Source organism: Pinus tabuliformis, chromosome 2_1, assembly GCF_031772625.1.
Source record: "Pinus tabuliformis cultivar Carrire ecotype Pingquan chromosome 2_1, CPIR1, whole genome shotgun sequence".
In the NCBI taxonomy this organism is placed as follows: Eukaryota; Viridiplantae; Streptophyta; class Pinopsida; order Pinales; family Pinaceae; genus Pinus; species Pinus tabuliformis.
The window spans coordinates 878,896,150-878,908,764 of record NC_142299.1 but is presented as its reverse complement, the minus strand read 5'-3'; the positions used below and the strand labels follow the sequence as shown (position 1 = coordinate 878,908,764).

The window sequence follows — 12,615 nt, the reverse complement described above, 5'->3', positions numbered from 1 at the left end:
AAGCTTGAAAATTGCTGATCTTACATTCATAATAAGTCCTCATGCTAATTGGAAATTAGTCTTGAATCCCTACAAATTACACAATTTAATTTATGTCATAATGGAACCATTTTTACACCCAGTTTGATGATTTAATGCAATTGTTCGAGATATTCAACTTTGTTTCTTCAGATTGAATGCGGTTGTGGGAAGTCATGAAGTTGTTATCGATGATGGTCAGTGTAATAATTCTGTTGTATTGGGCAACAATGTTGAAGATCTAGTAGCTGCTCTTAATGTACAAGGCTGGAACAACTCTTGATTTCGTTTTTGGGAGGTATCATCTTTTCTTTTCCCCATAAAGATATAAGCTATGGAGGATGAGTGGATGGCTATAATGACTTTGAATGTGTAGTAATCCTCTAGATGGTATTTATTGTGAGAATGTCATGCGCTTGAAAAGGTTTCCAAATCAAAAGACAACGTAGCTTAGACATACACATTCTTAAGGAGAAGGCCATAATGAAGGGTTCGTCTTCCTCATTATCTGTACTAAAGATCCTGTGCATACATGCCAATGAAGAATTTGTTGCTATTTTGTTGAACACATATCTAGTCTGTCCTTTGGTAGCAATTCTGCATGCACCATTGAAAGAAGCTTCTGGATGTAGGGAATTGGTGATGCAACATATATTCATTATGTAAGTAATAAGGAGCAGAACATAGAGTTTCCCCAAAGAAGTTGAGGAAGATGAAGCCCTAGAAGAAATGCTTATCAAGGCATTCATGGATTGGAGAAGCAGGTCAAAGATGGAAGCTTCTATCTACTTAGGGTGTTTAAACTCCCATGAATGATTTATTGGATTGGGGATGTTGTAACATTTTCTTGGAAAAATAATACAGTTAAACTTTTTTGAGCTTTTCCAGAAATCCACCAGCTTTATTGGGTGTTCTTATTCTCATAACAATTGGTATATGGCCCAAATATTTTTTCACTGTATTCTTTGCATCATAATAGAGTTGTATTCAAGATATTATAGGGTTGTATTACTCAATGATTATCAATGGTATACCTTAGTGTGAGTACTATGACATGGGAATTATCACCTTTTGCTGCATCTATCACACAATGTTTTTAATTGCATCAACAAAAGTCATTGAAGTGTAGTCATAAGAATGCCAGGGCTCTGTAATGAATGTGAGGCATATATGTTCATAGCAATGAGATGGAATAGTGAATGGATGGGAAATAAATTTTCTATTTGGACTTTGTTTTATGATTGTGATATTGTCGGTGGCAACTAGATTAAACTTCCTCATTGGTCATATCAAAGATCCCTTAGGAATATGTTTTATTGCCAAATAGAAGTAGATATTCTATACTTCTAATTAATTAGTCATTCACCAGTGGAGAGAACTCAAGGATGTATCTTCTTACAATCCTTAGTTTTGGTGTTGAATTCACTGGTCGAAAGGACATTTTCCAAAGGCCAATCATGATTCCGACTACAAGCTTATGTACATTGCAAGGTTCAAAGGATGACGCATTTGTTATTTGTTTGTCTCAACTTGCTTAATTTTGAGAAGCTTGACAATATGTTATAGAAAGGATCAAGAGAATTTGCAGACCCATGGACCTTAGTAATTGTATATATGTTAATGCTGCATTGAGATACTGGGGCTGTGAAATTCAAGCTAGAGCTCACATATATGGTACATTCTACCCAGCTTCCCCTTCCTATAGAATCTAGATAAATCAATATATCAAATGATGATACGCTTTTCCTATAGTGACTGCAAGTGTCTCTTTTCTGTCAATGGATTCTACAATAAACTAGGACATTACCTTGAAATATTTGAATGCAGATGCAATAAATCTGCTTACAATGAACAATGACAGTGGGAGAAACATATCACCAGTGATATTTGATCAAACCAATAATGAAAATATTGCTAAGTTGTGGGCAGAGGCAGATGTGTGGACAACCAGGGCCCAATAAGATGAAATTAGTGAAGGTTGAAAAAAATGTAATATGCAATGTTAGAGAGGTAATATCACAAGTTTACAATTGCAGACACGGTTGACAGAGCCAAGAGGTTCGTTTTTGCTGGGTGTTTTGGTGACCAAAATGCAGTATAAAAAGAGGACGAATTCACTAGGATTAGATCCATGATTTTGCTGAGAATTTACCAACCAAGTCGCGACAAAAGGGAGCACATTTTTAGTTGGCAAGGCACCCATCAAATCACTATATTGAAGGGCCATGAAATGCCGCTGACAAAGGCACAATTTCGTTGGGGAAGCAGCAACCAAAACACAATAAATTTTAGCACAAATTAGCCTTGGAAATTGGTATGATTTCGCTTCGTAAAAAGTTCATCGAATCTACTGTTTGAGGGGCCATTAAATGGTAGTGGTTTGTGCAATGGTTTGCAGAGAAAACTGGAAGAGACAAGTAAAAACTAAGTTCGAAAATAGCCAAGAAAATGGCTAACCTAAGAGGATCATAAGTGTGCCAGAAATATGAAATTTTGTTCAAGTCAATTTGGCGTATGGTTTATTTGGGTTTTAAGTCAACTAGGTGCATATTTGAATTGGTGAAGCTCACCACTAGGGAACCACCCCCACGCAATTCCACTTTTGGTTTTTGTCATTCCACTTTTCAAATCTCAGCAGCAGACTGAGAGTGCCAACAAGCAAATATCCATGTGTTGAAAAACCAAGCATGTCACCAAGAATCAAACACAAGTGTGTGCCAAGAAAGAGTAAGTGCGCCCAGGAAGAGAACTTATGAATATCAAATGCACAATGCATCCAATGAAGAGATGAACACATTTCCATATATATGTTTTAAAAAATATTTTAGTGTTGGAACTTGGCATGTTCATGCTTCTTCGTGAGACTAATGTAAATGTACTGTTTCAACGTCGTTGGTGGCAGATTTATGCAACATGTTTGATCATTTAAGTTTAACAGATTTGCCTTTTCTTTTCCTAGAAAGAATTTGCTCTTTATATGTGCTAGAGTTATTGGGATATTCTTTAGGAACTAGCAAGCATGCAAATTTATATTTTTAAATCCCTAATTCTCCTCATCATTGTTCGTCTGCGTCTATGCAAGAAGACAACTTAGCTTTAGAATGTTTGTAAGACAGAAAATGCAAATTTTAGAAAATATGGAGCTAATAATAAACGCCCTATGGTGTCAGAACATTGTTTTCTTGTTTTCCTTTGAGAAATATCATTAGAGAGCCATATATTCTTCAAATTGGTGAGGGACCTTCAGCCCAACGCATTAGTGGCTTCATGGGATTAGATGTTCCTCTTCCAATGGTGGCAGATTTATTCAACATATTTGATTATTAAAGTTTAATAGATTTGCCTTGCCATCACATTCATCTCCTCCAAATTCAACTGAATTTCTTAATGTTGTCTCATTTTCTTCCTGTAATCCTTCGGGAAAGCTTCCTATTTCCACCACAATCTAAGTGAAGATGGAACGGTAGCATTAAGAATTTTTGAAATGAGTTTGCCCTTATTTTCTTATCGCTCTGGAGAATAATTGGGGTTTATTAACATATTCCTAATTATACACTGCATATGTATGTACATAAATAAAGTTCATTTGGAAGGGCATCAGTCTGAATACAAAGAGAAGTTTGCCCTTATTTATTAACTATTCGGTTAGGTTGGATAAAGAACCATCTAGAAGATGGAAGTAGAATATTGAAGAAACTAGTTCTGTTTGTAGATTTTGAGAAATCCTCTAAAGACACAAGATTCAGCATTGACTAGAGAGACAATTTATTTGATATGGTTTATAAACAAATATATGCTTCTTCTAGCATGGAAAGAGCAGGTGGAGGAGCCATGTTTTGGTAGCTAATGGCAGAAGGAATGTATAAAGATGGTATGATATTGTCTTGTCTCAGAGTCCTTCCACAACATCTAACACCAATATGATGCATGTTCACTCAGGAGGATGCACAAAGACTTTATTTGTACAAATTAGTCCCCATGAAAATGACATGGGAAAAACTTTGTGCTCACTGAAATTTTCCAATAGAGTTCAAGGATTAGAGCTTGGTCCTACTCGGAGGTAGCAAGATGTAAGTTTTCACTGTATATATTCTTCTGCTAGCATGGGAAGAGTAGGTGGAGGAGCCATGTTTTGGCAGCTGATGGTAGAAGGAATGAGCTCATATAGAGATGGTATGATATTGTCTTGTCTCAGAGTCTTTGCACAACATCTAACACCAATTTGATGCATGTTCACTTAGGAGGATGCACAAAGACTTTATTTGTACAAATTAGTCCCCATGAAAATGACATGGGAGAAACTCTGTGCTCATTGAAATTTTCCAATAGAGTTCGAGGATTAGAGCTTGGTCCTACTCTAAGGTAGCAAGATGTAAGTTTTTACTGTAGCATGGTCCTTGCCTTTTCTAGATATTTTTCTGCCTTTCAAAAATTGTCAGAGAAACATTAATTAATGTTATATGCTATTGCCTTACGACGTTTCCATTGCAACATTTGGTGCAATTGCTAGTTTAAGCTTCTTTTCATATTTAAATAAAAATTAAATAAAAATTATGAACATTTAGGCCACTCTCCAACTCAATAGGGAAGAGATGTTGTGATGCAATGTTTAACATTTCACTAAATCAAATTACATAAAAATAAAAAGATTAATATAATGTAATGTGAACATTTTCACTAGGTCACAAAAAAAAAGAAGAAATAACTTTATAAAATTAAATAACAAAAATGATCCATGGTATTTATGTGGAATATAGCTTATTTAGAGAAAATTAAACCAACTTATATCCATATTAAATCTCTCGATATACAAATCTCTTTTTGATTCCTCTCCACTATTGATAAATCTAAAGTTAAAAATAAATTTAGATGGGTAATAAAAAAATATAACCAATCTATTTTAAAATAAATAAAAAAATAATCTTTCTCCACTATTGATAAATCTAGAGTTAAAAATAAATGTATACCCGTAATAAAAAAAATATAACGGAAATATAACCATGATACCTTTCCAGTTATATAACATTGTCTTTATAATTCAAATAAGACTGCACGTCAGAGTTACTTTGTTTACCACCATAAAACCAGATATGAAATGATGGGAGTCATGCATAAACAAATAGACATTGAAAGTCATTAGAAGTGGATTTCATGATTAATGCGTCACAAAACCCAGACATTAAATGATGCAATCTTGAAGCAAACGCATTGACACCTGAAAAGCATCTAAGTTGTCCCAATATCTGACCTGAAAGCTCATTGTCATGGCACAAACCCTAGCTCTAGGGCTTAATCAGTCAAATATCTTGTTGCCTGCTTTGCAACCGCACATAATCCCCAAGTATTCCGAAGCGTTTCTAATTGCGAAAAGGAGAAGCGCAGTATTTGAGAGTTCAATTACAGGGGGTGTACAAAAATTAGTGCCAATTTCGGCTCGATATGTATGCTCGTTAAAATCCAGAGATAAAGAAAATGATGAATTCGTGCAGGATTTGAGAGTTCCAGAAGAATGGATGTTACCGTCTTCTGCACTTCAGGTAATATTAGTTAACCAAATGCAAGGGTCAGTAGACCCCGTTATTCCAGACCGGAACTCGCTAAGTTTAAGTTATTGGTTCTGTATCAGTGTAAATTGCTATGACAGACGTCAGAATGATTTGTGCCAAAACAGATAAAATCTTTACAAGTGTTTTTTTCCTCTATACAGTCTTCAAATATTTTTGTTGATTCAGGTTTGATTGCAATAAATTATAGGAGAAGATTTCACTATGTTTTCTAATTTTACAATTTTATTAAAAAATATCTCAGTACATATTTATCTCTTCAAATTATTATTTCTGAAAGGCACTTGACCACAGAGAATATTGTAGATAAGTTCTTTGTTATTCGAAGCCACCCCACAACAGAGTATTTAGTAGATAATCCAGAGTATAAAGTAGATAATGCAGGCATGGAATTTAAACGGTAACTAGCTTGGAAACTGACAACTGTTTTTAGGTATAAGATTCAAACCACAGTTCATCTCGTTATCAGTTACCACAAGTGAAATGGACGACAATGGTCCTCAAAAATATGCCTTTAGCAATTTCCCATTAGGCCGCAAGCTCAAGAACTTGGGCTAAATTTATTTTTTATTCTCACATCATCTTTTTGCATATGATTGTGGAGCAGTTTTGTTAATATAAGTCAAACTAAGGGCCATTCAACACGGAGCAATAGGATTGAACTCAAACAGAACCTACAGCATTTAACATTAATTATCTTAAGGCGCGTTGCACTTCACCTGCACATAAATTTCTACAGAACAGAGTAACATTAATTATCTTAAGGCGCGTTGCACTTCACCTGCACATAAATTTCTACAGAACAGAGTAAAAAATAGTTATCTGAATATGGGCCAGTTTTCATTGGCCATATCTGAAATTAAATAGGATGAGTATCTCAAAAATCATCAATGTAATAACACAACATATATCCTGAAGTACCAGCTGATGTACTTGATCACTGAAAAAACAGCGAGTTTACTGGACTTTGGTAACCATTATTCTGAAAAAATTCCTGTTGAATGCAAAATGGCTTTATATTAAATATTAATTGTAAATATAGATCTGTGCAGTGTGGTCCTTGAACACCCTCTGAATTACCGTGATGAAATAAGAAACAAGAAGGAATTAGGTGCATGAAGAGAATTGAAGTGCATACTAGAGTTTACATCCCAGTTGAAGTTGGGTACGTAATGCCAATAACCTTGAGTGAAAAAATGTTTAAGTATGACCATTTGTTAATTACCATCATGTTAAAAAAGATTAACATAGATCCATTTTAACCCAGTATCTTTTAAACAGTGAGAACTTTATAAATTGTTTTAATTAATCCATCTTGATGCTTAATAGATCTGAGATCTGGAATTAAGATGAATTTACCCCAGCCATATTTCATTACATTTACAAACTGATTTCTCAGTGAAGTTCAATAGAATTTAGATCTTGCTCATCTATTGATCTGTCTAAAATGGCCCTTAAGGAACTTTGCCAGAAATTTGACTTCCCTTATAACTTAATGTGAAGTTCCGTATTTACAGGATGCAGTTGTCTGCTAAGATTCTTGATTAGAAATATTACCAAGTCTTAAAATAACACATATATGTCGAATTTAACGAAAAAATATGTCAACCTAAAATACTTGTCAGGCTACTTAAAGCTTCTCCCAACGGTGATCAGCATTGTTATGGATGTTCTGTGTTGCACTTGAGTTCGAATGACAGTTTTGGAGGTTTGAAATATACAAAGTACTCGTAAGGATTCCTTCCGGACATTTATTTTTCAAATGTGCAAAGCAAATAGCCTAATACTAATGTATTTTGATTCTATCCTAGGTTGCATATTGAACTATGAAGTGGTCCTTAGATGAACTTATCTTCAACTCTCTGGATATTAGTGTCACACTACATATAAATTACCTAGACTTTATCTGCTATTGGGAATTCAAATTAGGTTTAATCAGGGGATGGTAGAGACTGATAAATAATTTAAAATGTAATAGATAAGGTACGAATTTTCCATCTAACATAAGATATTGAAGCTATTGATTTAATCAGGGGATGGTAGAGACTGATAAATAATTTACAATGTAATAGCTAAGGTGCAAATTTTCCATCTAATATAGGATGTTGAAGCTATTGATTTTGATTCTGTTTGCGTTGATGCCTTTTGGGTTTTGTGTTAGAACATAGATATTATTTTTATTGTTGATTGGATGTGTTTATTTTTTAAGTAGAAGTGTCTGCTCGCCATATGTATGTTGTCAGGTGTTAAGGCACCAGAAAAACATAACAAGTTTGTCAAAACTCAACCTTATACTGCCCATAATACATCTGAATTAAAGCTTCCTTTGACTATTAAGAGAAGCAGTTTATGCAAGGTTGTAATTAATAAAAAGAGGATTGCAAATGCAGTCTCCTCAAACATACCACAAAAGGCAAAGTAGCCAAAAGCGTGGGCTGGCTTAGGAAAAAACACCTGTCAAGAGATAAAATAAAAGATAGTCACAAAACTCGAGTGAGAAACACTAAGAGGAAGATATGTCAACCTCAGGAGGAGATTGGTCATGATCAAGGCAAGGGACCCAACCAGAACTGAGTGTTTGACACCAATTCATTCAACAGGTTCCTAAACATCAGGGGATGGCTCCAATGGCTTGGGTCCTTAAGAGATGGCCAGGGCTAGATTTGAGAACTGCTTGTCGTTCTGGGGTGTGGCTGGGGGCTAACTACTCTCATGCTTGTAAAGTTGTACCTCTTGTGCCCCTCAAGGGTTCACTATCAACTTTGTGAGAACCTGCTAAAGTGAGTTGTAGTGAGGGGCTAGGTGGCACAGGAAGCCCCACCCCAAAAATCTAGAAGCTGTTGGAGATGCTTCATCTCCATCCTTAATTTTTACACTTTGCACTGTCATTTAGAAAGACAAGCTGGCACAGATTAGGGATCATCATACTGTGGAAAGTTCCTTGATGGGACTGTTAAATTTAAAACAACATCATCACATTTCCTTCATAACCAAAACAGGATTTTGGCTCTAACATGCATCCAAGCAAATTAAAGCTCAATGGCCCAAGGCAGTGTCTTGCCTAACCACTAACAAGGTAGCTCTCCATTACATAGAGGGGAGGAAGTATTATTGACATAGCGACTTGGCCTAGGCCCACGCAGATTTGGATAAAGAGATAAAACAGAAAATATTCTTGAAGGCTTCTCTTTGCCCATAATGTGGCCAACGTGGGTTTTTCATCCCTAAGTATGATAATCTCTTATCCACAAGGTCTCCAATGTTAAACACGAAGCAAAAATAGCATTCTTAGGTTCCAAGACTAGTTAGCAAATATTGGGAAGCTGAAATAACTATGTTTTTGGCTTAGATTTCAGGTGCAAAAGTTTGTTTAGCCGGCCCTCCGACAATGGGTTAAAGCAAAGCTATGTGTATCCCATAGTAGGTTTGTGTTTGGAGAAGGTTGCCACTTTTCCCCATTTCCAGTGACAGCAGCATTGGAATGCCAAGCTTGAGCATGAGACCATTAAGAATGAGTCCTTGAACCTGTTCTAAAATAAACATATCCATGCTAGCCAGTCTTAGTTTTCTTTTTGCTCAAAGAAAGGGAGCTAGTTCCTCGATCTACTGGTAAAGAATTCATTGGATGAGTTAATGCCTTTCTTGAAAAGCCTTAAGGCTGAGACCTAGGGAGACTCGAACAGCAGCTTGCCCTCAAACTTCACAAGAGGGGACCACCACAGCTGGTGATCATTAAATGACATGCCATATCTGAGAAACTAATCCTTCTAGGAAAGAAAAATCTTAACAGCCTCACAAGCCTTCCAAATGCTCTGCAAAACAAAAGTACTACTACTAACAACTTTATCTTGAGAAGGGGTGATAAAAAGCCCTGCCATGTATGCTTCTTGAGTGGAAAAACTTGATTGATTTGACACAGGAGACGGACCTTTCAAGCGTCGTTTCCCTTAACAGTTTGAATCACCCACTTGGCACATAAGGTTTGCACCTGAAGGTTGGTTGATGATACCCAGAATGACCAATTTTTGAGGCACACAACATGACACCTAATTAATTATGTTGAGGCTTTGAGCCCCTTCCTTTTGTCACTCTTGAGTCTTAGACCATAAGAAATTTCAGAGATCCTTATCTAATCTTGCATAAGTTATTTTGGAGTTACATGAAGAGTAGTGGGTTTTAAACAGAACCTTCATGCAAATTTGAAATTTCGCTGCCAAGGCTGAGTTTTTAGTAATCCCTTGATATGTTCATCTATACTTTTTGGACCACCACCTCCCATAGATCTTGAGGAGAATCCTAGTAGGTGAAAGGGATGATCAACAATCTGAAAAGTTGGCCAGGTTCGATGACTCCAGCCCAGTTTTGAAAGGCTAGCTAGTTGGCGATAGGCTGTTGGCTCTGCTTGCAGCTTTGAGTTTTAGGCTTTAGCCCATAGAATATTAGATTTTGAAGCCACACAAAAGGTGTTTAGACATTCCATGGTGGTCTTCCACGAAGTTTGTTCCTCTACAATTGTTAGAAATGAATGGTTGACAAAGTGACCATTGACAAGCTGCTCTACAGTAGGGTTCGGGGGAAGGATTTCTCTAATTAGCTCCATATCGACTTTCGTACACAGAAGGTAACCTAGGCTGCAGCAGCCAAGACATGTAAGGTTGGGGCTAGGGGACACCCTTGCTGAATCGATCAAGAGGGCCCAACTTCTTCAGATTTGCTTCTGTTAATGGAGAGACAGGGCTAGGCATCTGCAAAGACGGCCTTGACTCTACTGATGAAGGTGTGACCAAAGCCCAAAACGCCGAGCATCGTTGGAATGAAGTACCATTACACTTGGGCATAAGTTTTCTCAAATTCAATTTTGATAAATGAGGCATCGAGGCGTGAGCCCATTCCATGCCTTCCTTTACTGCAATGACATTATCCAGAATGTAGCATCCCCAGATAAACTCTACTCTAGGCAGATGATTTTTGGAAGAATATGCTTAATGTGCAATGCAAGCACCTTGGCCAAGATTTCATAGGATGTGTTAAGCAAAGTGCTGGGTCTCTGGCTGGTGATCAGCTTCAGGTCTCCCACTTTAGGAATGAGCGTGATAAGGCCCTGATTAATTCCAGCTCCCAGAGACCAGTTTTTGGGAGCTTCTTTATAAACTTGAAGAAGGTTCAGCCCAATAAATTCTCATGTGGACTTATAGAACTCACAAGAGAATCCATCGAGGCTAGGCGCCTTATCATCAGCCATTTCGTGGAGGGGACTGGCCATAATATTGACCTGTTATATTACTGCCTTGATAAGAGGGGAAATTATTTGCACTCAGTTGTCTGTTTACTTCCCACTCAGATTGAAGTACACCTTAGTTACTGAAATGACTGATGCTTTTAACGACTATCTCCTAATCAGCTCAGCTTTAAATTTTACTTAAAACTTAACAGTATACAGTCTAAATGTAGGTAATTGAAATCCGTATATGCGATTTGAGTTAATTGCACAAGTAAAGAGATGCTTAGTTACAGTTTACTAGTCTGCAAGACAGGATTTATTAGGCCATGCAAGCCAAACTTATTTGCTCAATTAACCTAAAACATTAGCGCTTGCCCAGTGGCCCTAATATTGGTTTCCTTGAATATAACCAGGAATCTGAGTGGTTGAGAATCAATTTGAAAAAATGGTTGGATGATGAGTACTGCCCTGAGATTGCCAATGAAGAGATCAGCAAGCGCTGTGCAAAAGTGTATTACTACTGCTTGATGGAAAAGCAAGCAGACCTTGGTGAGATTTTGATGCAGATGGTAAGAAATTTAGAAACATTCTCTTTCAAAGAAAGCTTTCACGGAGCGTTTTCAGCATCTAATGCTGCTGTCCACCTCATAACAACGCGGATCCAAGCCACAGAGGAAACTCAAAAGAGAGAGCACTGACAGCATACAAGTATTTGATATCACGGACCATTAAAGGTGGAATTCTGCTTAATACAATTCTAAGTCTGCCATGGTATTACTTGTATTAATACATACATGTAATTTGAAATCTATATGTTAAATGGACCAAAAAGCAGCAACGCACTCGTTAAAGTCTGTCTGCGACCATGAGCATGCTACCCACCACTCATATATAATATATGCTTATTTTTAGTATGTTATTTTATTTTAATTTTGAAATAACTTGTTCTCTGCCTATTTCCTCGTTTGAGGATTTGGAGTTTTCATTAATCTATTTGTAATTGCGAATTGACCTATGCTAGTGGGCATTATGTATGGAGATTTTATGGGTATTTTTAAAGATCTAGACCTAAGTGTTGTTTAAATGTGGAGAGTAAGCTGACTTATGGTCATATCTGATGTAGCCTACACAAATGGCGCTTGCCAATAGGGGATTTAAGTGAGAATCACTTTTATAAGTGTAAGGTGCATGAAACGACAAATACTCGTTCATCATTGATCTGTAATGACCTTGGTTTTGTTTCATGATAAGCTGTTGTAGGGGATCTGTGTAGACAAGGACCTTTGTGATTTGTATTCATTCTTGAATTTGTCTTTACTTCTTTTATAGTCTATAATCTTTTTGTATTCATTAATGAATTTGTCTTTACTTCGTTTACAGTCTATAATCTTACTTTGTGTGTTTTCAACTTTGTAATTTTGTATCCATTTGCTATCTTGAATGTCGTGCGTCACCAATTGCATGTTGTTCTCTTACCAAGCTTAATTTGGCGTTTGTTCTGTAACAAGTTTTGATGGCAATACTTTGTGTTTTTCAACTTTTCAATTGAGTACCCATTTCTATTTTTCATGTCATGTATCATCGCTTGCATGTTATTCTCTTACCAAGCTTAATCTGGCGTCTGTTCTGTAAGAAGTTTTTATGGCAAAAGACACAATGCTGTTAATTGTAACGCTGTTGGGCAGGTTGGATTGTGCTATATTTATCTTATGCCTTATTTTTTATGACAAAGCAAGGATATGATTGACCGGAAAATTGAGCACATTCGGTGACAGCACTACAAGCAGTGCCTTATAAATGAACTAGTATCTC

The 12,615-nt window shown here is 36.5% G+C and overlaps 1 protein-coding gene across 1 annotated transcript; it reads left to right on the top strand.

The window, feature by feature from the left end:
* Nucleotides 1–5,065: 5,065 nt before the first annotated feature.
* Nucleotides 5,066–11,868, top strand: LOC149203458 (plant/protein). The gene is made up of 2 exons (XM_089403447.1): nucleotides 5,066–5,555; nucleotides 11,217–11,868. Exons 1-2 carry the CDS (start codon nucleotides 5,283–5,285, stop codon nucleotides 11,499–11,501), a joined length of 558 nt encoding a protein of 185 aa, XP_089259573.1. The 5' UTR covers nucleotides 5,066–5,282; the 3' UTR covers nucleotides 11,502–11,868.
* Nucleotides 11,869–12,615: the final 747 nt, after the last annotated feature.

What these genes read in the sequence shown, in the direction of transcription:
- LOC149203458 (XM_089403447.1), top strand. Translation starts at nt 5,283, where the DNA reads ATGGCACAAACCCTAGCTCTAGGGCTTAATCAGTCAAATATCTTGTTG. An exon ending in TACCGTCTTCTGCACTTCAG is followed by an intron (nt 5,556 to 11,216) that starts GTAATATTAGTT and finishes GAATATAACCAG; the next exon opens with GAATCTGAGTGGTTGAGAAT.